Source organism: Aulonocara stuartgranti (genome assembly GCF_965226115.1).
Source record: "Aulonocara stuartgranti genome assembly, chromosome: 15".
NCBI classification, from domain to species: Eukaryota; Metazoa; Chordata; class Actinopteri; order Cichliformes; family Cichlidae; genus Aulonocara; species Aulonocara stuartgranti.
The window spans coordinates 37,486,348-37,512,234 of record NC_138951.1 but is presented as its reverse complement, the minus strand read 5'-3'; the positions used below and the strand labels follow the sequence as shown (position 1 = coordinate 37,512,234).

The 25,887-nt window shown below is 40.1% G+C and overlaps 1 protein-coding gene and 1 long non-coding RNA gene across 9 annotated transcripts; one reads left to right on the top strand and one right to left on the bottom strand.

Annotated features, from left to right (window-relative positions):
• Positions 1 to 883: 883 nt before the first annotated feature.
• On the top strand, positions 884 to 17,605 carry LOC309689441 (uncharacterized protein). 8 transcript variants are annotated; one of them, XR_014271373.1, is made up of 10 exons: positions 884 to 1,294; positions 1,604 to 1,756; positions 2,399 to 2,504; positions 2,700 to 2,823; positions 3,091 to 5,448; positions 5,580 to 5,748; positions 6,659 to 6,841; positions 7,646 to 7,840; positions 7,929 to 8,005; positions 8,262 to 9,376. XR_014271373.1 is itself a non-coding variant. In XM_082505847.1 (9 exons), exons 1-9 carry the CDS (start codon positions 1,230 to 1,232, stop codon positions 16,401 to 16,403), a joined length of 3,438 nt encoding a protein of 1,145 aa, XP_082361973.1. In that variant the 5' UTR covers positions 884 to 1,229; the 3' UTR covers positions 16,404 to 17,605. The 8 variants fall into 8 exon arrangements, 2 of the variants coding, with proteins under 2 accessions (XP_082361973.1, XP_082361974.1); XR_014271374.1 differs by having other exon boundaries at positions 7,176 to 7,840; XR_014271375.1 differs by having other exon boundaries at positions 6,659 to 7,267.
• Positions 9,916 to 15,025, bottom strand: LOC309689443. The gene is made up of 3 exons (XR_014271378.1): positions 11,330 to 15,025; positions 10,878 to 11,013; positions 9,916 to 10,595 (listed from the first exon to the last, which is right to left on the bottom strand). It is a non-coding gene; the product is annotated as an uncharacterized lncRNA (long non-coding RNA).
• Positions 17,606 to 25,887: the final 8,282 nt, after the last annotated feature.

The following is a 25,887-nucleotide window of genomic DNA, read 5'->3' as shown; positions in this document are numbered from 1 at the left end:
AGGGTCACCTGGTCCAGCCCTAACTATATGCTTTAGAAAAAAGGAAAGTTTTAAGCCTAATCTTAAAAGTAGAGATAGTGTCTGTCTCCCGAATCCAAACTGGAAGCTGGTTCCACAGAAGAGGGGCCTGAAAACTGAAGGCTCTCCCTCCCATTCTACTTTTAAATACTCTAGGAACAACAAGTAGGCCTGCAGAGCGAGAGCGGAGCGCTCTAATAGGGTGATATGGTACTACAAGGTCATTAAGATAAGATGGGGCCTGATTATTTAAGACCTTGTATGTGAGGAGCAGGATTTTGAATTCAATTCTGGATTTAACAGGAAGCCAATGAAGGGAAGCCAAAACAGGAGAAATATGCTCTCTCTTTCTAGTCCCTGTCAGGACTCTTGCTGCAATTTATATTCAACAGAAAAAAAATATTAGTTGTAAATACATAAACATAATAAATAAATAAATAAATATAGAACTAAGGCAGTCTCCGTCCCTATCCTACTTAAGTAGCCTATTTGAACCTCTTGCAAATTGCCAAATGTATCTTGTAAAGGGATATTAATATTCAGCTTTGCCTTGTGCGCCTTCCTTGATATTAGACTGCATGTGTATTTTTGAGTGGCTTAATGATTCTGAAGTACCATTTCATGTAAGCATTTGTTGCATTATAATGAGTTAATTAGCAGTGTGTGTTCGAGCATTTGAGTTTTATGTGACTCCGTCTATTAATTAAAAGTTTTGAAGCTAAAATAAAATACAGCAGTGGAATAGAAACGCTGTGACCTACAAAGACATCAGTAGTTTTTCAGGCAAAGACTTTGTGCCTTGCTTTAAATGAATCTATCACCTCATTGGTTAACTTTGTCCAATCAGAGGCGCATGTGGGAGGGATTTCCGTTTGCTGCGGGGCTTGGAGGGAAGTCTGAAAACAATGTACCGTAGCTTCATCGAAAAGTAAAAAACAAAATGTAGATAAACTGTGAGTTATTGCTTTAGAATCTGAAACGCTCGCCCAATCGTCCAAGCTGCATTGAAAAAAAAAAATCATGTTAACGTTTTGCCGGCTTAAACTTTAGGAAAACGTAGTTTAATGTACGCAAACAATAGCTCGATTTCTGCAGCTTGCAAGTCGCCGTTAGCTCTGCTTGCTAACGTGAGCCAGAGCCACGTAGTTTATTACACGCTGCTCGGAAGATGTTCAGAGTTTAGATAAATTAAAAAACAAGTATCGCTGGCCATGGATCGACACACGAGGAGACTGACGAGTCAGCTGTGTAAAGCGGTGAATGAAGGAGATCCCAGGTGAGGTCCATCCCTTTTTCTTCTTTCCCCTGACATGTCCTGTGTTGTAAACATGCTACAGCCACCCACGTCAGACTAACATTAGGATTTACGTTTTTACATTTGTATACCTTATCCAGCTCTGATCTCTCAAAAAGAAAATCAATACTATCCACGATGTCGGTTTTCCAATAAAAAATTAAGTGTGCATGAACTCTATATATCTACATAGCTACATATTTCAGTCCTTACTAGTTTGTTACGGGTGTTTTCATTTTTCGATATGTTAGTTTGTATTTGTCAGTGTAACACGTCTTGCTTTCGTGACAGATCTGTGCAGCAACTTCTTTTACAAGGCGCAAACCCCAATCTGGTGGGTACCAAAGGGGTAGCTGCTGTACACTTATCTGTTGGCAAAGAAACTGAGAAGAACATAAGATGCTTGAAAACCTTGCTGCAATATGGAGCTGACCCCAATATAAGGTATAGATCCAAAACAGTCACTTAACATCATATACATTTAGTCACTATAGTGTATTTTAAGTCAAAGAAGCAAGACAGTTTTTCAGCCTTAGTTCTGGGGTTTTAACACAAGCATTGTATTAACTCACTACTACATAGTCCCCCATTTTATAAAAGGATTGTATTTAATATTTGCATGAAAATGCTTTGCACTTAATGACTGCCTGAAGTGTAGAAGCCTTGGACATGCTCTGCCAGGCCTCTAATGCAGCCACCTTCAGTTGCTGGTTTGTTTATGTCTATGCCAGTGTCTTCAGTAGCTGAAAAACATGCTCTCTTGGGTTGCCTGTTGAAGGACATCTTATTTATTTTTCTATACAAATTCTTGGGTTGCTTTTGCAGTATGTTATGACTGTCATTCCTAAACAATTGCTGCAAAAGTTTTGTTAAACTCTTTGAATCAAAAAGTGAAGTCTGCACTCCAATCCCATCTGGATTGTTTCATTTAAAATCTACTGTTGTGGTTTACAGAGACAGAATTGCCAACATTGTGCTGTTTGTATTTGTTTACTTACCGTGGTATATCAGTAGTTTTGTTTGAAATATTGGCCAGATTTTTCATAAACTTTGCACCGACTTGTAATGATGAAATGTCGATTTTAGGTCATCAGAAGGCCTCACTCCTCTTCATGTTGCTGCACTGTGGGGATGTTATCAAAATCTCAAGCTGCTCTTGATGAACGGAGGGAATCCATATATCAAAGATAATGTATGAATTGCTTAATCGTGGCTTTTAGACTAGTTTTTGGGAACATTTAGGTTAATCTGTTGTTTATATTTGTGACAACTTCAAGAGAATACCTGAAGGGTACTGTAAAGTATACTATAAAATTCTAATCTTTTGCTTTGAATATAGTGAACATTTTACTTTGAGTTTTCTCTTACTTCCGCTTTATTAATCCAGGAAGGAAACACTCCACAGCAGCTTGCAGAGCAACAGGAAAATCGAAAATGTGCCCATCTCCTTCAGGAATACCAGGCTGGCCCAACAGACACTGAGGAGGATGACATACCTCAGTTCCAATACTGTAAGATGACCTTTTTCAAGTCTTTGACAGTTGTATAATCACACTGAGAGCGCTGTTGAGAAGCTCCGCTACCGATTGTGAAACCAAAGGAGTTAAAACATTGGCAGTAGCATTACCTGTTTTTACTATCAAATAATGAAAAAACACAAGAACTATAACCTGCAGAACTCCCCGCCAGGGTGTAAAGAGTGGATAAGAAAAGTTTCAGGTTTGTCTTTACAGAATTTTGCTGACAGACTAAACTATGTTCATTTTTTTCCTTCACAGCTCTGTATTCCGACCAGACAGACATGTCCAGCTATCCTGAATCGGACTACAGCTTTAGTTCCCACACATCCATGATAAGTGACTTTGGAGAAGCCCCACTGAGCAGCACAAGGCGCTCATCATTTTTTAACCTGTCTAACATTAATGGACGACTAAGTTGCAGAAGTGTATCGCATCACAGACCATCTTATCCTTCCATACTTTCAAGCACTCGCATGTCTGCGGTGGAGCCTGCAGCTGCAGTATCGAATCTTAAAGAAGATGGCAATTGTACCGATGATACCACATCGAAAGGCGAGGAATGTACTGCTTCACCTGATGGCATAATCCCTCCTTCCAACTTCCCTGCAGTTTCCTTCATGCGAGCAAGTCGGAAGAGCGTGAGCTTCAGGGATGACGTGGATGAATATTACCCTGTTTTCAGCCCCGAATCTCCCCAGCAGAATCCTGCTGTTGATGGCTGCCAGCGCAGCTTACCTTTTGACATATCTGAGTATTCTGATTTCCTGGATTCAGAACGCATGGCTACTATTTTAGACAAGCAGGGCATTGACGCCACATCACCGGATCATGTCTACATTTTCTGCAGGGAAAGCAGTGAGAGCACAGAAGAGGACTTGGAGAAAACAGTCCTTGTTCACTGTGCTTTGGAAGAAAGTGATGATGAACAGGAAACAGACCATGTAAAAGACGCTCAGGGGAACAGTGATGAAAACAAAGTACACTGCCATGCTGCCGGCAGCAGCAGTGGAACTAGTAGTAGCCATTATAGTAGCTGTGAGAGTGACCATTACACCAGTGCTCTGGATGCCTCTGTAAACCCTGAATGTCTTTCACTTAGTGCAGCAGATGATGTTTCTGCCAAGACCGCATTAGACAGAAAGACTCTGACTTCTACAAATTCTGATTGTGAACTTACAAAGATTCATATGGAAGCTAATACTGATTCCAAACCTCAAACGGTTGAGCGTTTATCAGGTATGCTTAATAAACTGACCTTGTCTGGAGTAAAAAATCCAAACAATGATATAGTTCAGGGTTGTGGTGGTAATGATGTAGACAGTCCAAGTAAGGAAGATGTTGTTGAGTCCGCAGCGGTAGAAGAAAAAAGTGATCATCCATTCACACCCAGTCCTTTTGTAACAGGCAGGACACGCTCAAGAATGAGCCGTTGCTCGCTGAGAACAAGCAGAACTGAGAGCCTCTCCACATCTTTGTTCGAAGATACCCTGCCTACACCAGTTCGAATACGCCGCCAGACTCCCAGATCTCCAACCAGTGAAGAGTTTTATAACTCACCACGCTTACCATCCAGTGCACACTGCTTTTCAGGCAGACCCACAGAAGGAGGGTGCTTGTCTGTGGACTGCCAAGAGACACAGTCCAGTACTCTCAGAGGCTCAAGTGTTAGTAACAGCCAGGCTGATACGCTTCTCCTCTCTACAAGTGGGACAGACTCTGCTGTTCAGTCACAGACTTTGTGTGACACGTTTCTACTCGAGAGCAATAATGACAATTCAGTCAGTGCTTATGAGAGAAACATTGCAGAGATTGCTTTTGCTATGCAGGAACAGAACTGTAATCTCACTGAAGACGGGGAATTTCTGACTGACGATCTGACAAGTTCAGATGAGACAACTACAAAGAGAAATGTAAACGATACCCCTCATGAGGAGCAGGTAGAAAGCCTAAACAATGAAGATGCCTGGATAACTAGGGACTGTAGCTCTCTGCCAGACTCTGTGTCGTCATCATCCACCTCCAGCTATGGTTCTCCAAGGAGATCGAAGGAGGACTCTGATTTTCCCTGCACCCCAGGTACTGGCTGCACACCGAGGTACAGCATGAGCAGGCTTTCAAGCTGCCGTAGGCCACAGCACCTGGCTAACCTGTCCTACACCCCTGGAGGGCGTCCACACATTCAGGATGTGGACGAACCAGTAGAGTACCTGTACACAGATACCGAACGCGGCCACAAACTGATTGAGACCCATGTCCCACCTACAGCAGACACCTCCCTCAGCTCCAGCGTGAGTACTACCAGCAGTGAGGAGACCATACTTTATGACTGGCGTACTTTGCATGCTGACATGGTGGACAGCAAAGAAAAAGAGAATCAGAAACCCCAGGTGGAGGTACAGAAGGCGGAAAATGAGAAGTGTGTGGACAATATTTTGCCAGAAATCAGAGGGATAACTGACAAGGAGCTCAGATCGAGGCTGGTGGAGCTGGGGGAAAGTCCAGGCCCCATCAGCAGTCGTACAAGGCCCACCTACATGCGAAGACTGTGCCGCCTGGTACAGGAGTCAAACTGCCAGTCACAATATCAACAGAAGAAGTTAGAGCAACCACAAGCAGGTAATGCTTTATTTCAAGTTTTTAAGTGACTTAAGGTAAGTTGAGCTCTGTTGTAACATTTCATTAAATATAATATCTACTCTTAAAATATATGAACACATACATTGACATTTAGTTTTTTATTTTTACAGATGCAGGTTACAGTCCAGAATTGTGTAGGGTTCTGGAGACCTTTAATCTTCCCAATTGCCAGGCTGATGAGCAGGCTTTGTGCCAGCAGTTTGACCAACCAGATCAGAACAGGAAGTGGAGAGAGGGCATCATCAAGTCCAGTTTCAACTACCTGCTGCTTGATCCAAGGTGCTTTTACCGTCATTTTTATTTATGTTTTGTTTTCTTCTGTGCATTCAGAGGAGATGAGTTGTTGCTGACTGTGTGAAAATGTTCACATTCACACTTCAGTAGATGCATCAGAGAGCACTTGTGTTCTGGATTCACCCCTATAAATCTCTAGTCATATTAGTTGTCTAAATTGAGCTAGTAATGGGCTTGTTTGTGTCTAATACAATACAATACAATACAACTTTATTTATATAGCACATTTAAAAACCAACGGTATACCAAAGTGCTTCACAATAAAACAGCAGGTTAAAACATGAATTAACAAAGTACTGAATATGCTAACAGGTCACTGGCACTAATTACACAAGAATAAAAGTGAATATTAAATAAAACTTGCTAAAAACACATAGGTTTTAAGTAGAAGAAGATATTAAGAAAGATAAAATTGGAATTAAGTATAAAATACAGGTGTTAACCAACCGGGAAAGAAAGATTAAATAAGTGAGTTTTTAATCGTGATTTAAATAATTGGATGGAGTCAGATGCGCGAATAGCAATGGGAAGGTTGTTCCACAGGTTAGGTGCAACCAGGGCAAACGCACGGTCACCTCTGCTCTTATGCCGAGATCGAGGCTGTACCAAGAGTAATTGGTCGGACGATCTGAGGGCTCTCCCAGGGGTGTATGGTCTAAGAAGTTCGGCGAGATAGCTAGGGGCTGCATTATTCATAATTTTGAAGGTAAGCGGCAATATTTTAAATTTGATGGGGAGCCAGTGCAAATCAGCAAGGACAGGGGTGATAGAGGCAAACCTTCCGGTACCAGTCAAAAGGCGTGCCGCAGCATTTTGGACAAGCTGTAATCTATGGAGAAGAGCAGCAAGTAAAGGGAATGGACTACTTGCACTAACACTTCCGCGTTCTATGTAGTCCTGCCCCAGTGCTTCCGGTGCGGTTAAACCATGGCGACGTTCTACACTCGCTGCCTACAAGAGCTCCCAAAATTGAACATCACCGATGTTCATCGGATTTGCAGAGTGATGACTACCCCCGCCAGCAAATTAGATAAAGGATTTAAGTTATATGCTGCATCATATATACACAACTACGAAGGTAAGAAAACGTAAATTAACCGACAAAGAAACGCTAGCTAACGTCAAATGCAAACACTACGTTACTCCGCTATGTCCTTCATTTGATGTCAGTTCTCTACATTACATGTTTTCTTAAACGGTGTTTTATGTCGTCCTAAACTATAGTTGAGGTTTTCTTAACTAATGTCACTTTTGTAGTTAGACACTGTTATAATGGCGTTAGGTAGTTGGCTAACTATGGAGGTAGTTAACTACCTAATGCTACTCTTGCTAAGTGTAAAATATATATGTTTAAGACATGCTGAAATGAGTAATACAGAAATAATGCTAATGGTACTTGTATCTTTATTCAGTGTCCAATAAAGACAGGTTGTCAGGGGAGGTCGGTGTGAGAGCCCTGTGCTACAGGTCAATGAGGAAGAGTGAGGCACCACACAGACTAAGTGTAGGCAGGAAGCTGTGTAAAGTTGTTAATCCCCGTTCAGTGGGGTTCAGTTCATTTAAGCATTAGTTAAGTTCATTCCTAAAGGCCCATCAACTTGAATGTTTTCCTTGTCTCCCTGCTTTATCACTCCTAATTTGACTAGTCAGATAGTTAAATCAACGTGTGTTTGGGTGATCAGAAACATTTGACAACAAGTTAATACTGCAAATATACACAATCTAAGTTATTACAGTTATCAAGCATGGTTAAGTTGTTTTAATAGGGAGAGAAGGAAACACTAAGCATTCAGGAGGGTGCGTAACCATAACACTGAACTATGTTCCTGTTCGGCTCTTCCATGAAGATGTTACATTTTTAATTTTCGTTCTTTCTTCTTAGATTAAGCTTCTGGATTCATCGCCGGTGATACTGACACATAGCCAGTGCTCCTGTGTGGCAGGCGCTGTTATGTGCAATCACACAGTGGCACTGCTCTTCCAAACAGCACACTACTCACAACTCAGAGTGCCGGTTGTCCCCCCTGTGCATAGCTGCACGGAATCTGAACAGCAATGGCACAAGCCACGGACAGTGGTAATGTAAATGAGGTTAAAGTTTTTGAATTAGTCCATGTTTACATATGAACAGCAACACCATCCATAGTAAATGTGTCTTCTGTTAGGGTGTGAAGCCAGGACCCATCAACTCCATGATCTTCACTAAGCCGGTACCAAATAGAATGGCCCAGACTGGAGTACGGTAATTACATTTGTAAAATTTGGTTTCACGTGTTACAAATGTATGTTGCTATTTTTTTCATACATACATGTGTCAGAATAGGTATTAATTTACATACAACATTACACTTTCTGAAGACTGCTAACTCAGTCATGTACATATACATCCCAGTCTCTAACTTATGCCCCACTGTTTTACACCTTTTAGTTTTTAGTTTAGTTGTTGTTCAGTATAACAACCTTCTTCCTTACATTATTGTCATTGATGTTTTCTTTAGGAGTGGCTTCTACAGAGGCATGGTGGGTCCGTTACCAGATCCCTGCTTGTTCAGAATAACGGAGGCATATGCAAAATTTAATATTGAGGACAGGCCACTTGTGACCACAATGAACATGAGACCTGACAAGCCCCTTGTGGAAAGTGCCTTTGGGCTGGTGCAGGAGGGCAGTGTTCTGTCATATCAGCAGCCGGTTTTGACAACCCGGTACATCACACTACACCGCGATGCACCACCAACACCGCACTTGCCTCTGGAGGGGTATGACATCTTGCCATCAGATTGTGTGTTTGTGTGCTCAGAAGAAGAGCTTCTGCATCTGAAAAGCTTGTCTGTAACTCTGGAAATGGCTCACAAAATAGAGGAAGCTACACGTGAGCAAAGCTCTTCGTCTGAGTGGCATCAGCTCCGCAGGCCCAGAGTGACTGCCTCTAGGTTTCGGGAGGTGTGTCACGTCAGAGGCCAGAGCTCGGCCGAGTCACTAGCAGAGCGTATATTGAAGGGAACAAGGCAGACAGCAGACATGAGGAGAGGAACTGAGATGGAGCCTGCAATAGCAGCAGAGTATAGTAGGCTAATGAATGTTAACTACTCACCCTGTGGTCTGGTCATTCACCCCATTGCTTGCTGCATCTCCTGATGGTGTTGTTTTTGACCCCAATGAATACCCCCAGTTTGGCTTCGTCGAATTCAAATGTCCCAATGTACAAAACTTTATTGACTGCAAATATGTGCAGATGGAATGTGGTACCCCTAAACTAAAAAAGAGCCACGCATATTACTGGCAAGTGCAAGGACAACTGCTCATCAGTGGGATGCAGTGGTGTGACTTTGTTGTGTGGGCACAAGAGGACTACCTAGTGCAAAGAATATACATGGATACAGATGTGCACAATGCAATCAGAGAAAAGGCAGACTATTTCTTTTTTTTACATATATATGCCAAGATACCTGTGTTTGAAAAAATGAACAGTAAAAACATAGCAAAAAGAAAAACAGATCCTTCAGGCTGGCTGGAACAAAATAACTGATGTTTTATTTTCAATATATTTCATGAATTCTTTTGTTGTTACATGTTACCTTTATGTGACATCAATAAACTGTTATTTAAGCAATGGCATCAATTTAATTTTTAAAAACACACATTAAAACGTTGAATTTGTGCAGAACTTATTTACATGGTAAGTATTTAAAACTCCATGCCTAGCATACTGATATACATTTAGACAATAACACAACTGAACTGTAGAAAATGATAAATGGTATTTTTGATGTTCCAAAAGCTCAATGTCACTTATGATTTTAAAACGATTTAGTGATTTACTTTATAATTTTGATAAACAGTTTTGTTGAATCTGAATAGTAATATAGTAATATAATTAAACAGTATTATTAACATTAAACATTTGCAATGAATTTGAATTATCAATAACTGAAACTCAACTATCAGCACTCAAGTACCAGTTCTGTAATCAAGTATTGTCAGCTGAGAAGGAAGAAATGCAACTGTAGTGGCCTCAGCTGCAGGTCATTTTCCATAAGTTACTGGCACTGGTGTCTTGGGAAAAATCCATCTTGTCTCACTTAACCCATTTTTTAACTAATGCTGTGTTCTGGTAATTTGACAGCATACATGCCACTGCAAACCAGTTGGTTGATATTATAAACATGTGACATGGTAATGATGCTATCAAAAAGTTTGTTCTGTTTGATCCTCCTAATGACTCGCTCCACATGTACCCTGAGTCTGGCTATGGCCTGCGTCTCCTTAACCTGGTATGCTGGCATCTGCTTCTGCTTAGATAGAAAAGGTGGGCAGTACACTTTGCATTTACAACAATCAGTGATTAGGAAGCCCTTATCTACCATCACTGCCATGTCTTCAGTCAACTTCTCAGCAATGCCTGATTGTTTGAATAGTTCCTTGTCACTAACCGAACCAGCATACAGATTAGAGATGAATGTCACTGGACCATGTGGAGCTATGCCAACCAGGGCTTTCATCGTACAGTGGGATTTGTACGAAGAGTACATTTCACTTTGGAGAAGTGGTGAGGATGGTGTCTGACACCTCAGCTCTGTACAGTCAAGGATCATCTGGGTGTCTGAGAAATCTTTGAATTCCTCAGGGAGGTAAGCTTGCACTTCTTCACGTGTAAGCCAGATGCACTGAGACCCCAGTGCAGTGGCAAGAAAATTTGTCCATGTTGCAATAATGCGGCTCACTGTGGACTGGTGTATGTTAAATCGGTGTGCCAGGTCCCTCTCCTTCAAACCAACTGACAGGAAAACCAGGAAAAGAAAAAACTCGTCAATTGGCTGTAGCAGCTGCCTCTGGAAGGTGAAAACAAAAGGGAAAATGTTACTCCTTAAGCTATGAACTAGTAAAATTATTCTTTTCTTGGCTAAATGTTTTGTAATGGTTAGGCATACCATACTGTACCATGGGGTAAACAATGAGGTGCTGTAGTGCACAGGTGTATGTATGTAAAGGATACTGAGTCTAGCATACATACACCTGTGTATGTATGCTACTGTACATAATGTAATGTTATTGTACATAAATACAATAACATTACACCTCTAGTTCTAACTACCAACAAACCCATAACCTACTGTTGATGTGCGTGCAGGTGTCAACACTTCTTCGTTCCGATTGGCAGCTGACTTGGCTCTTGAAACCCGGATCATTTTATAGATGCAAGGCTCAATCAAAACCCAGAATGCCATCAAATGATCATAGCTTGGAAATCTATTCACGAGAGAGCCATACATCGTGTCAATCATTAATTAACATTACACACTGACATAAAAATAATGTGAACTGTGACAAATATGCTAATGGAATGCTGTATAAAATAGTCTGATTAAGAGTATTTGGTGTTGTATTTTACCTGTAGCATTAGGATATCGTTTAAATACTAAAGCATCTACATAAAACATACAATCAGCAGAGAAAAAGTAAATATCTATTTTGTTTTCATTAAGACTGGAAAAACTTTCGAAATTTAACTGATGGTGACCTTGGTATATTTTAAACAGTTAGCTTGAATAGAACTTAGATGTACCTGGTATAGAATCGGATGTCAGTGTCGGAGCCAGCAAAACGCTGTAACCCAAATTCTCGCTGGACACGTAACTCCTGTATTTCCTTCCTCAGAGTCTCCACGTCTTTGGACAGGTCTTCTGCAGCTGATGCAGATATGTCCAATGCAGACGGCTCAGGGACTGAGCAGTAGTCATGATCTCTTGTAAGACTTTGCTCTTCTTGATCGTCAGGAGGAACTAGTTCAGGGCGTCGCTCCGTTCTCTCCCAAACACTACGCCGCGGTGGTTCAACTTTATAGCCATTCCACTCAAAAAGTGTTGGTACAGCACCTTTAATAAGCCTCCTTCGACCATCGAGGGTTGTTGGCTCTATGAGTTGATCACTGGCAAAGTGTCTGCAGCAGACCCTAGTGTGAGAGGTGATCGTGAAATGATCCCGGCGTATGTTTACCGGCCATTGTCTTCTCAAGTCGGAATGGGTCGGAAAGGCATGAAAACTTAGTATGCCGTTAAATTTGGCTGAAGCTGAACAAAGTGGGACACAGCAATGCTCGGAGTATTTCTTCTCCTGTTTTTGAAAATGTTCTGTTTTAAATACTTTACTTTTTATACTCATTCTGAAGCGACATTAGCATAGCTACCGATAGATAAGCAAACGTACCGGAAACGCACAAGCGGTACTATTTGGAAACGGAAATACGTCGCATGCCCTAGTGCAAGTAGTCTATTACATTAATCTAATCTAGAGGTCACAAAGGCATGAATAAGCTTTTCAAGACCCTTATGTGGTAGACGCAGTTGGTAGAAGCTAGATTTGACTACAGAGGACACTTGTTTGTCATATTTGAAAGAGCTGTCCAGCAGCACACCTAGATTACTAACGGTGTCAGAGAGAAAAGTGGCAAGGGATCCAAAGGTATCAACTAGTTGGCCCTGGGGGAAATGACTGTCAAACACCACAATTTCGGTTTTCTTTTCATTTAAGATAAGAGAGTTGCCCAAAAGCCATTTGACTTCTCTCATGCACTCTAGGAAGCAGTGCAGTGACAGCAACATCGTCACTTAGCTGAAAGTAAATTTGTATATCATCAGCATAGCAATGAAATGACATGTTGCATTTTTCAACGGTTAAGCCTAGAGGTAGCATATAGAGTGAGAATAACATTGGGCCCTACACAGAGCCTTGAGGCACGCCACAGCAGAAGGATGCTGCAGAGGAAGAATAGGTACCCAGAGTGACAGAGGGGGACCTTGTTCGAAAGATAGGATTTAAACCAGTTAAAGGCGTCACCTCTAATGCCAACTGTATGTTCTAATCTCGTTAGCAGAATATTATGGTCCACCATATCAAAGGCTGAGGACAAGTCCAGTAAGACTAAGACCGCTGAACCACCTGAATCGGCAATTAGGAGAAGATCATTAAGGACTCAGCAGAGCTATTTCAGGGCTGTGACGTGGTTTAAAGCCAGACTGAAATTTATCACTGATGTTGATGAATGAAGTTGCGAGAGAACTATCTTCTCCAAGATTTTGGACAGGAACGGGAGTTTGGAAATCGGCCTGTAGTTCACAAGGTCATTATGATCGAGGCTCTTGTTTTGAGAACAGGCTGCACTATGGCATTTTTAAAGGCTGTCAGAACATGGCCAGAAAGCAATGAAGAATTCATTAGAGTTAAAATACTGGGCCCAATTGTATCAAAACTATCCTTGATAATGCGTGATGGGAGAATATCATGTACAGAATTTGTATTTTTCAGTTGTTCAGCTATTTGCTTAAGAGCAGTGAGTGACACTGGCGCAAACTGATGAAAGGTTGATAAACATCCTGGGGTGAAAGCAAGGCTCACAACTAAAGGGTGTGAAGACTTGAGAGATAAAATTTTATCTGTGAAGTAATTTAAAAATTGTTCGCAGAGACCTGGAGACGACACCGTCGGCATTTCATGACAGGGGTTAACCACTGAATTAAAGATTTTAAACAACATTTGAGGATTAGGGCTATTAGTCTCAATAATTTCAGAAAAGAAAGCTGCGTTAGCCATTTTAGCAGCATTTTGAAACTTCAGGCGGCTGGTACGTAAGATATCAAAGGATACCTCAAGCTTATCTTTTTTCCACCTCCTCTCGGCTCTGCACCACACACGTCGTAGGGCACGTGTTGAGTCGTTTAACCAATGTTGGGAATTGGTTTGAGGACATTTCATTTTAATAGGTGCTACAACGTCAAGGATAGAGGAGCATGTGGATAGCAAAGAATTAGCAAAGTCATCAACTGTATGAGGTATAGGACAATCAGTAATAGTGGGTGCAGAATTAACGAACACCACAGAAAAATTAGCCACAGTTTCAAAATTAATTATGGGCATAGGGCGTCTGAGGCTCTCAGGGTGCATAAATCAACATCAGAAATAACTGGGAAGTGATCAGAGATCCCAACATTGTCAGTGTTCTTAATACAAACGTCATATGAAAAAAAAAAAAACAGATCAAGGGTATGGCCTTTAGAGTGGGTTGGTTCATTTAGCCACTGAACAAGGTTAAGAGAGTCAGTTAGAGCAAGAAAGTCTTTGGCTAATGGATCATCCTTACAACAGATATCAATATTAAAATCACCAGTGATAAGAACACCGTCATATTTAAAAAGAACAGATCCTAATAGCTCAGCAAAATCCTGTATAAAAGCCTTGTTGTATTTCGGCGGTCGGTAGACCACAACACACAGAGTTATAGAAGAATCGGCCAACTCCAGTAATTGAACTTCAAGGCTAGGGTAGGTAGGGGAGGGGAGCTGCCGAATTTTATGTTTATTTTTAAAAACTGAGGCTAAGCCACCACCTCAGCCTGTAAGCCTAGGTGAGCTGAAGAAGGCACAGTCTAGGGGGAGAAGTTCCGAGAAGGAGAACGTCTCACCAGGGCTAATCCAAGTCTCCGTCAGGAACAAAACAGCCCCAAGGCGAGGAAAAAGTCATTTAAAACACCAGCGACCTTACATTTAGTAGAGCCATCCGTGTCATGGGCGCCATGTCCCTACTCGTAGTGCGTCGCAAACGGCTTAGGTTGCTGTGATGCACGCCACCTCTGGAAGACGTTATCCAGGTCTGAATAGGCAGGCATGGGACTGGGAGGGCTGGGTAAACTTGCCGTCCGACAAGCAGATCCACCGACGACTAAGCGATCTGGCAAGAAGGCAATCACGGGAGGAGGAGAGAAGACGTAGAATATCCATGCTAGCATGTGGATTAGCCATAGCCTGTGGTTTAAGGTAAGCCTTAAGACGGACGTGAATACCACTCCGTTTGCCCCGCTTCCTATAGCATTTCTTATACATGGTGGGTAGGGGTAGTCAGGATATGCTGGTGGAGGAGTCCGATTGTGACAGGGTGGCGTCTCCCAGAGTCCGGCATGGATCGGAACCATAGGAGTGAGAGAATCGAAGATTTAAGTGTTTGTCAGTCATAAGTAATTAGTGCATTGCCACCTGATGAGAATATTACCAAGAGAATGAGGAATACAATGCAAAAGTCAACAAAGAGGGGTTGAAAGGAGAGGTGAAGACGGCACACTGGCACCATCTTTGAAACCCCCAGTTTAAATGTCTAAGCCAAATATAGTTTTAAAATAGAATACCATAAACACCTCTCAACTCTAAAAATATTAATTGAATCGTTTATTTCCCTCTCTGACAGAGTGACAAAAAACCTTCCCTTTCGCAGTCACACCATGACCCCAAAGGAGTGTTTCCAGACTTTTATCCATGCTATATTTTATGTTGGCAAAGGAAAACGCTCCCGTCCCTACAGTCATCTGTACGAGGCTTTAGAATACTTTAAAGGTGACAAAACCTCAAAGGTAAGGATGCAAATATTGATCGGTATTAATATATCATATTGAAATAGTCTTTAATCGCGTAGTAAATATGTAGTTTGATTCTTTTTTTTGTTCTTCCTTGTCACAGAAACTGTGCTCCAAAGTCCAGCACATCCTTCAGGTGTGGAACACAGGGCAGGGTGTCATCTCTCTGCATTGTTTCCAAAATGTTATTCCTGTGGAAGCCTACACAAGAGAGGCCTGTATGGTGGAGGCGATTGGTGAGTGCATGAGGGCGAAACTTATCAAAAACTGAAATAACTAATAATAACATCACTACAATCCACAGCACGACTGCTGAGTACTTCCCCCTCTTTTTATGTATCAGAATCTGAAACCACCCTTGCAAACATCAGCCAAATAGGGGAAGGACCAATGATGTTAGCGGCTCATCACTGCCTCATTGGTGCCTTAAATTACTACTGTTGAAATGTACACCTCCATGTTTAATACGTCCGTGTTGTTGAGCCCTAGCGACCTCTTGGAATATTGTAATTTTTAATATTGATAATTGTCTGAGTATCTTTTTTCTTTGGCAACCCTGCATATATTAAGTTACTCTGAAGTGATGGAACAGTGGTGCAGTGTTTAAGAAAAAGCAAAAAAGGTTTGGGGTTCAGATCCACCAGCCGCTTGGGTCTACCTGTGGAGATCCATGTGCGAGTGTGCCCTGGCTGGCACGCTTTTCTCAATGCCACAGGAAACTCTTGTTGTGCAGTGCAAGCAATGGAAAAGAATGGGTTTTAGAGCATGGTGCATGTTGCATTCTATGTGAACGGCTTATAAGCAGTTAAAAAATAAAAATGGGCGGATAGAGGACAAAAAAACCCTGAAACTGTATTATTTTAAGATATTAACACAAACATTGAGGAAAAATAGAGAAATTGTATCTAATAGCAGCATTAAGTTTGAGCGATATTAACTAATACCAACATTTTACTGTTTAAACCTGTGATAGGTGCTCGGTTTGGTTTTCATAAACTGCTAAACGCAATACTGTGTTTGACAACACTGATAGATTTGTCAGCAAAGCAACTTGACTTTCTCAACTGTTGCAGGGTTGAAGATGCTCACGAATCAGAAGCGAGGGGATTTCTATGGCATCGTGTCCAACTGGCAGACAAAGAAGAAACGGGAGCTCGGCATCCACCTGCTGTACCGTGCCATGCAGATCTTCCTGGCTGAGGGTGAAAGACAGCTTAGACCAGCTGACATCAGACAGTAGAGACACCCACTTGCAGTGGGGTGTGAACTGCTTAAACACCAGAAGGGAAAATACCACTACTTCAGAAGACGACGCAATCCTTCATTTTACAAAGATTGAGTAATGACTTTAAAATTAAGAGCTCTGGAACTTTTACCAGAATTTTATCATCTTTTGCTGATAAACTAACACTGAATCCTCATACCCAGGGATTTGCAGTTTGACAAATGTGACATTAAGTTCAGTTATAGCATCTTAAATGTATATCGTGGTCATATTTTAAAATATCCTTCTTCAAAGTGCTCTTAGCGTATTTAACGCTGCGCCATGAGCAGAGAATGATGGATTTGAACCCCAACTAGCAGACATTTTCTATTGTTTCATATTATGCTAGCTGAGATCTTTTACTTGTAGTTTTTTTTAAAGAGTACTTGAGGATTTCACTTTGAAAACACACATTTTGCATTTAATTTTTTCATGGAGATTGAAGAGCTATTTTCTGAGCATACTTTGTTTGGTCTGGCCAGATGTGGTTAACACGATGACACAATATTATCACAAAACTTTAAAAAACTCAAGATTTTAATAATAGAAATCAAGATCAAGCTATTTACTACAAACATTATTCCCATTTGGTTACTTTTGTTGACTCTTGTAGAATAAATTGGTTATGACTGCAAAATTTTCCAAAGAAGCAAGGAGAGCAGTAAACACAGGAACACCTAATCAGGTTACTATTTCTGTTTTTAAAAAAATGTTGTACTTATCAGGGCTTTTTAACTGTGGGTTAGCATGTTAGGTTTCCTAGAACCTCATTGTGTTCTAAAATAGGATCTTTTGTCATTTGTAAATATAGTATTTCAGTTAAATTGCATTAAAAAAAAGTTGATGTGGGTACATTTCTATCCAGGTGTTTACAAAATCAGCAGTAGAGGCAGGATGCTTTAGCGTTATGGGTCAGCTACAGACAAATGTTACACTTTATTGGCAAAACATTTGATCTATTATGATTATTTCTGCAACTTTCTGATGTTATGAAATAGATGTATCCATTATTAATAAAAAAAGATATACAACTTTAAAAGGAACCTTTTTTTTTTTTTTCTGTGCATCAGACACTACAGAGTGGTTGCACTTAATAGCAGTTGCAGGTTACCCATATGGAACGATATATATATATATATATATACACATATACACACACACACACACACACACACACACACACACAAATAAATGTTAATGTAATGCAGCAACAATTTGGATTTTATCTTGAAATAATGGAGATGTTACATTCCACGTCAAATGAATAACAAGCACATACTAATAAGAGAAAGTTTGCTTAAAATTGATTTAATTTTTAAATCATGTGTTTTTAAATCTGACCTTTGGCATTGATGTTTCTCCTTTGTGCATATTAATTTGTGCCCTTTGACGTATGCCATTTACTGACACTGCACCCTGCAGCATCCTCTCCACAGTCTGTAATACAGTTACATAGCAGATTGATATGAAAATGGTTATAGTCAGGTGATCTTCATGCATGGCTTTGAATAATAATATAATAAAAAGATATGCTCAGTAATTCTAACACTTATTTTAAAAGTATAAAAAAAAAAGCTCAGTTAAAACTAAATAAATATCATTTCATCAATATCATAAAAAAATATCATTATGAACTTTTTTGCTATGTTTTTGAAAAACAAATGTACCATTTACAAACTGGTATTAGAGCAAATGAAATTGTGTTCCATTGTTTTTGGAGGGTATTTCTGTTCATATATAAAATAAGCAGCAATTTATTTTTTGTGATTCCAACTAAAGCCGGGTGAGCTTCATCACTAGGGCCAACTCCATATACAATTACATAGTTTACTGGAAAATAATAGTGTTAAACCCAGTTTTGCCATTTGACTGTGGCTGACCCATTTAAGGAAGTACACGAATGCTTTAGCTGGTTGGAAGTATATCTCCATGATCTGCATATGTGAAGCCCAGCAGACTTTCTGAGTCAGTAGCAGAAACAGTTTCAATGTTTCAGGCCATTTCATGTGGTACTCAGGATATTCTGAATGTAAGTTATATCTCAATTATCTCATAAGACATGTAAAAAAAGGAAGGCTAAGTAGTGACATTATTACAGTGTCAGGATGATGTGGAAGCTCCAGGTATTACTTTATATCACAAAACAACACTAATTCTAACAACTGGAATTGCATTTTAGATATACATGAGTTGCACCCCCCCCCAAATAAAAATCTACGTTCAACTTTTCCATGAGCGAGTAAAAGCGCTGGATATATGAGAGCATTAAACTTTAACTCTTATACAAGTGGTATGAAAACAAACTCTACTATTTTAAGTGTGTAATAGCATGAAAACTGTGTAGATTTATTTAGCCCTCATGTTGTTATGAAAAATAAAGCCCCTTCTCTGTAGTCTGTTATTTTCACTGTTTTTTGAATTGTCATGCACAAAAATACATTGTTGCAACTTATGTAAATGTGTGATCACATGCTCTATTTTGACTTTCTGTGATTTCAATGTAACAAAAGAAACAAAATATATCTGCAAACTGCTTCACTGGTTTGTCCTTTCTTTATTCCCAGTCTTTGGTGGCCCTCTAGTGGACAAAGGAAGTAATTAATTTTGTTATTATGTGTACAAGGCAATTCTCTTGACGTAATAACTTCTCTTTAGCTGCTGTAGTTCACTGAAGGTGGTTTTTGGTGTAGCCCACATGTCATGCAGATCGTTGAACTGTGCTTAAGTCTGATACGCCTTCATTTTGTTTGTACCCTCCCCCCCTTAAAAAAAAATCAATGTGACCTTTGGTTGCATCTTTCCTACACACCCACACACAAAGAAACACACAAAGTCATTAACAGTGCGCATAAAACTGCTTTGTGAGAATGAGTTATCTCTCTACTTGGTAAAATATTCACAACTAATTTTCAAAGAATGTTCTTTAATTACTGTTATCATGACTCATTCTGTATCATCTACAACTTCTTGTTAGTGGTTAGGCAATATTTCTCACATGATCTGCACAAGAACACTAAGTGTACTCTTATTTGCCACTGGTGTCAGTCCTGAAGCCAGTAACGAGGCCTGCACATCTCTTATAAATGGTAAATTAAGTAACTGCTTCTTTCCCCTGCAAACATTTCTGAATTTAGACTCTTTAGATAACATCTTAAAATGATGGACATTAACTTACATAATATAAGCAATCGCAAAAATAGAGGCATGTCTAAAATTAAAGAATATAAAGTAGGCCTGCTTTTAAAGCTTCAAATTACTGTTACAGTACATGTGGTGAAACTAAAGTGAAACTAAAAGACCACTTGCAGGGGTTTTCCAATTCCACCAGTACTGTTCTTGATTTTTGCTGGTCAAGAAGTGTTATAATACAGAATCGGCACACATCAGTTTTTCATTTGAAAAACAAGCAGGTACTTTCCTGGTAAGGTAGCTCAGCAAACCCCAGGCAAAAAAAGCATCTCTCTGGCCTTGCACTTTGTAAACTTTAGAAAGAGTCTAAAGAGTAGCTTCGCATATACAAGAATATTTTCACAACTTAAGAGAATCCTTAAATTTAATGCTATTTTCAAATAGAAAACTCTTTGCAGGCATATATTGCGTAATTTATAAATGGCAAGTGGAAACCACACTACAAAAAATCAAAGGGTAAAAACTGTGTATTTAATGTGTAACAATTTTGTAGAAGTTATTTTTGCATCTTTTCGATTGTTTGGATTTTAAGTCCTGGTGTTGTGTATGTATAAAGCTATATACACACCCCCACACACACTCTACTTTAATACTGTAACTCAATTTATTCATCAATATTACATTTGTATAACTATATAGAGGCACTTGTGCTACATAATTTAGATAACATTTCTTCTCAGTGAACAAAAGTTCAGAGATTAGTAAAAACTAAGAGCATAAGACATCATTTAACAAATATTGCAAGTTCAGTTATAAAATACATAACAATCCTTAATTATTAAGACGAAACGTGACATCTTGACTACATTAAAATATGTATATAATATATATAAATATATTAGTGTTATGGAGCTTTGTTCAGTTGCATTAATGTCTTGCATAGTTTTTAACTTGGTTTTAACAAAGATACTGAAAGACTCATCACATCACCAAGGGTTGAATTCTCAATCATTTATTTTATAACACAGAAAAAATACACATATACAACAGGAATGCATAATAATGTGTTTATATATTCACTGTATTAGAAAAACAAATGTTTTTTTAAAACTGACAAATTACCATTTAAAAGGCTGATAGAATATATGTCCAATAACCATAATTACCAGTATTTTATATTAACCTTTAATAGTTACTATTCTTATGCAGTATTTACAATTTCTAAATCATTGATACAATCCCCGATGCACACACAAGGCATGTGCACCGTTTCTTCAAAGGTCAGTTTTTTCACAAGCTACCTCTTGCAACATTTTTCTTCCTCCCCAGCTCCCACTCCCCCAAGTCTACAGCCCCCAAAGTGATCGTGATGCGATCTGAACTGCCTGTCAATTCAGACCGTCCATGTTTACTGCTCTTAAGGGTAGGCAAGGGACAGAGGCAAGCAGAGAACTAAAAAACACCATCATCAGCATAACGTGACACTATTCCTTGTGACGGTCGGATGAAATCTGGGACACAGTTGCATTCATCGTTCAGTGAGCTCTCCCACACAGTTAAACCCACCGACAGCAATGAATGTTGATTGTGACCTTTGCTGTGGTTTGCAAGCTACAAGTATTTTGTGTTTCTGGAGAATGGACGATGCGTTCCTCGTGAGCCCCACCCCTTCTAAGACCATGTCTGTGCAAAGATTTCTGCATGTGTTCTTTTCTTCTTTTCTGTGACAAAGACTAGCCACAGGGTACAGTCAACGGTCGATGGTTTTTTTTCTTTCAATTTAGCTCAAACTCACCGACAGCGTTGAATGTTCACTGGGGCAAGCAGAGACCTGATGGTGACTGGGGATGACAGTCTGCTTGGCGGGAGCATATCTTCTCTGTGAGGGAAAAGCTTCTTTCTTCTTCTCTCACCAAACCTCCCTTTCTTAGTAACACTGACAAGGTCATGACTGTAACAAACCTGAATTATACCATCTTTTCCAGTTAGGCTAATCAGATGACTAATACTATCCAAGTCAAACTTCCAGTTAATATAAACTGACAATAAATAGTGATAAATTATAAGAAAACATTATTTTTAAAGGTTCGGTTAATCACAATGCTGCCATCTTTCACATCTTTTTGGAGCTTTTTTTCCTTTTTTACATCCACTACCTCTAGAAAGGTATAAAAGAAGACTTTAAAATATACGCTGAACTTCTTTAAGCAAGAATAATTTTTCACTAAACCCATTTATTTGGATTTCTTAGTAGAAGAACATTTTCCATCAAGCCTGGAGAGCTGCATTTACCAATGACTTCCATGCCACATGGTCATTATTACACCAAAGAACTCGTCAGTGTGTAAGAAAACATTTCCTTGGTAAATAACAGTTAGAAAAGGGAAGTCATCTTGAAACTCCTGACTCATAGTGGGTTTTAGTAAACGTATCACCTGGGTGGAGGCTGCAGCCAATTGGCATATAGTTTACTGAAAGCACAGTGGCGTGGTGTCTAGAGAGGCCCCAGCATGCCTGAATAGCTTCATGCAAGCTGCAGGATGAGGAAGACACCGGGTATGAAACTGCCGACTCACCCTGATCGATAGCGGCTGCCATTTCGCTATGATGTGGCGCTGTGGCCAAAGACTGGGGTGTTTTTTCTTTCCTCCTCTTCTTACACTAAAAACAGTAAAGAAACTATCCACCATTTTGCATCAATGGCTTTATTACACAGTGCTGAATCAACTTGAGAGAGAGAGAGAGAGAGAGAGAGAAAAAAGCAAAACAAAAAACAAGTTGCAGGGTTTGTGAGAAGCACAGAAATCAAATGCCACGGAGCTGCTGGAGCAATTAGATACGATGTGACGGCAACTGTGGCAGTGAGTCAAGATGTGGTCGGATGATAAAAACGTTGTTGGGACGCTTTTCCAGGGCAGGATAAGGAGTGACTAAGCTGATGTGGCGGATATCTCATCGCATGCCACATACTCCTTTTACACAGAAAACAGAGAGTTAAAAATAGCAAGATGGCTCTGTCTTTACTGTTAGGCAGGAAAACAATGAGCAGTATTCATTTGTGAAGAATTTTAGATCGCATGTGTTAATTTGGCATTCTGAAGCTTTTAGGTCCCGAGCAATAATAATAATGATAATAATAATAGTAATAATAAAACTAATTTGTTAGCTGATGACAGCCAATCTTGGACCAAAAAGCACAGTCCTTGCTGCGAGGGACACGTTAACTTGGTCTCTTTTCACTCTCCACAACAGTGATTTGAGTGACAGCGCTGGAATTGACAGAAGTGGATGAGAAGGAATGTAGCTTTATAAGGTCTTCTCTGGCCGCAGGATGAAGATGACAGTAGGAAGAAAGATCTGGGACATGCAACTATAGAGAGAGAAGGGCCCTGAGCTGACAATGTGGCCCTAATCTGAATGACAAGGTATGCACATCAGCCCTCAAACCAGCACGGGTTGGGGGGGTTGTGCTGGAGCATTATGAGAAAGCTAAGTGGGGAGAGGAATAAGAAGAGACAGAAAAGGGAGGAGGGAGAGGGCTGGCATGGGTGTCCTTCCTTCAAACATGCTGGCCTTAATGGCACAGACAGCTCTGACATTTAACCACTGAAACATTTTTAGATAAGTGGATGCGGTGGAGGCAGATTTGAGACTTGTGAAAATTTCAGGAGGTTTTTTTTTCTCTTTTTAGGTTAACTATAAGCTATAAAGAGCTTTTGAAAAGGGGCCGCGCAAACGTTAAGAATAAGGAGAGGAAATTAAAGGGGAAAATAATATTTGTGCACAAGCTGGAAAAGTGACTCAAGGGGTTCTCTAGTTAATGACTAATGCTGACGTTCTCTTGAGCAACGGCGCATCCCACAGTTGGTTCGGTGACGCTATTTGGTGGTCCAGAGTAAGAGACCACAGTATGAATGTGATACAGGATGCCGCAGATTACCACCACATATGTTGAACAGACTTAAAACAAAGTACTGTTACAAAACTACTTTAAAGGAGTGCCAGCAATACAGAAACTTGTAGAACAAGTTGGTGTAATGGATACTGTCAGTGTTTCACAGTTAGTACTGTGAAAACAGAAAAAAAAAAAACCCACATACCTGTAATTCCAGAAAGGCATCTGCAAGAGGTGATTAAATTACTCGAAAAACAACAAAAGAACTGACTGCACCCAATAGCACAGTATCGAGTTTTGTAATGTCTGTCTATACAGTTTCATCAGATGGTGTTAAAGATAAGTGTTGGGCTGAAATGTCACCAACCATAAGGTTTAGGATTCATTTTCTCTACGTAAGATTTGTACCCTTCTCGTTCGATCTTTGTCTCACTAGTGTAGAAGGTTACTACTGATGCCTATTTTGGCAGAGGAACACACAGATTTTTTTCTTGGTGAGATGTGAAACTAAGAAAACTAAGAAAAAACATTTCAATTCAGATTGTGTGGTTCTTATCGGTTGTGAGTTAACAAAAGGAATATATTTTAGATTATCCACTTTTGTTCGGTACACTACTAACACAAAAATGTTCATGGTAACATTTCTAAAGGCCTTAATGGGTGAAATTACGTGTGCCAGAATTCTGGAGCTCCCACACATGCAGTAAATGATTAAAATATCATAAGAAAAAAAATGGATTCAGGTTTAGGGTTAAATAGCTTGAAGAAACTGGATATACATAAAAACAAAATTGGAAACCCCAGTTAATGCCCGTCTCTCTCCTTCACTTCCATGTCTCTCTCTCTCTCTCGGGAGGGGGAGGAAATTCCTGGCGAGGGTGCTGCGAGTTGTTGCTCTCTGCCTGCAGGTACAGACCGGCCTCCTCTGTCTGCCTGTCTGCAGATATCATACCGCGACGTGATCTGTTTAGCTGCCTGACTTAATGCTCACCTGCTCACGCGCCTCCGGCTCTGTGTGATTGAGTGTGTGTGTGTGTGTCCCCTCACAGCTGGAATGGCATCTCCCTCTTTATCTGCCACCCTGCGATTACAGACGTGTGCACACGCAGAATGATAGATGGATTTTTACTACACTGATGAGATATTTGTGTCCACTAACTAGGCATGCAGCTGACACCTTCCCCAACATGTGTTTCAGCTCCACTGATGAAAAAACAGATAAGAGACTCTTTACCAGCTCGTACCACAGCATCAGCATTATTATGTTTAAGCTCTACTTTAAGCTCCAACTTTAAATACTAAATAAATCTATTGAGTCTTTTGAGGCTAATTGCTGGTTAATTAAGCATCTTTTTAGTGTTTTTGCCCCCAACCTTTCTAAGCAGTCTCACCCTGTGATTATTATTATAAGATGGGTTTTTTTCCCCATGTTTTGACTGCTGCAACACAGCAATTTCCCAATTTTTGGGACAAACTAAGTATTTAAGGCCTGAGAATCAGCAGTGCAAAAGAACGCGAGACACAAATACTCATAAAACAAAGGACTGACGAGCTAGAATGGAAAGAATTAGGTTGCTTAAATCCAAAAAGCAAGTAAGGATAGATGATGTAACACAGGACATTATCAAAAGCAGCGTTACCTTACCTTTTAAATCCAGTCTCAATACATTCTAGCTTATATAGCATAGTTTTACATTATAAATAAGAAAAGCATCAAATTCAATTATTAAAGCTGCTTAAACTTGATGAATTTTCTTAGTGGGATTTTGATTTGTTGTGTGTTTTGCAGTGTTTTATTTATATAACTGTTTTTTGGGGGTTTGTTTGTTATGTCCTCTTGAGGTTGTCACAGCACTGACAGATACAAGCTGACTTGTACAACCCCGTTCACAAAACACACACAGACACACTTGAGTAGGGGTCTGAGTCCAGCTGGAGGTGGTCTCCTGCCAAACCTGCAGGCAGCCTGACTGTTTTCATATTCATCACACACACAGTGATTAGAACTGACAGCACACACACACACACACAGCTGTGTGAAAAAAAAAAATCAATATTTTAACTGCAACCTGTTATCCTAAAAAATTTACAAAGAGAAACTATTTTGTTGCCACTGCTGCATTATTCTGTCTTTGACTTCTTTTACTGTTATTTTATATTTACTGTCACAACAGCTATCTGTGCTATCTAGATAAAAAAGAAAAAAGCAACAAAGAAAAGAGAAATAGAGGAGGATGCTAAAAAAGAGATGGATGTAGACTGGCTGCAGTAAGTAATGTCATGAGAGGAGTGGACAGGGGTGGGGGGGGGGGGGGGGGGGCGAGAAAGGAATAATAGCTAGTAGGCAGGGAGAGAGACAGAGACAGAGAGAAAGAGTGCACCTCTTCACCCTCTCTCGCTACTCCCCATCACACACAAAGCCCAGAGAGACTCCAT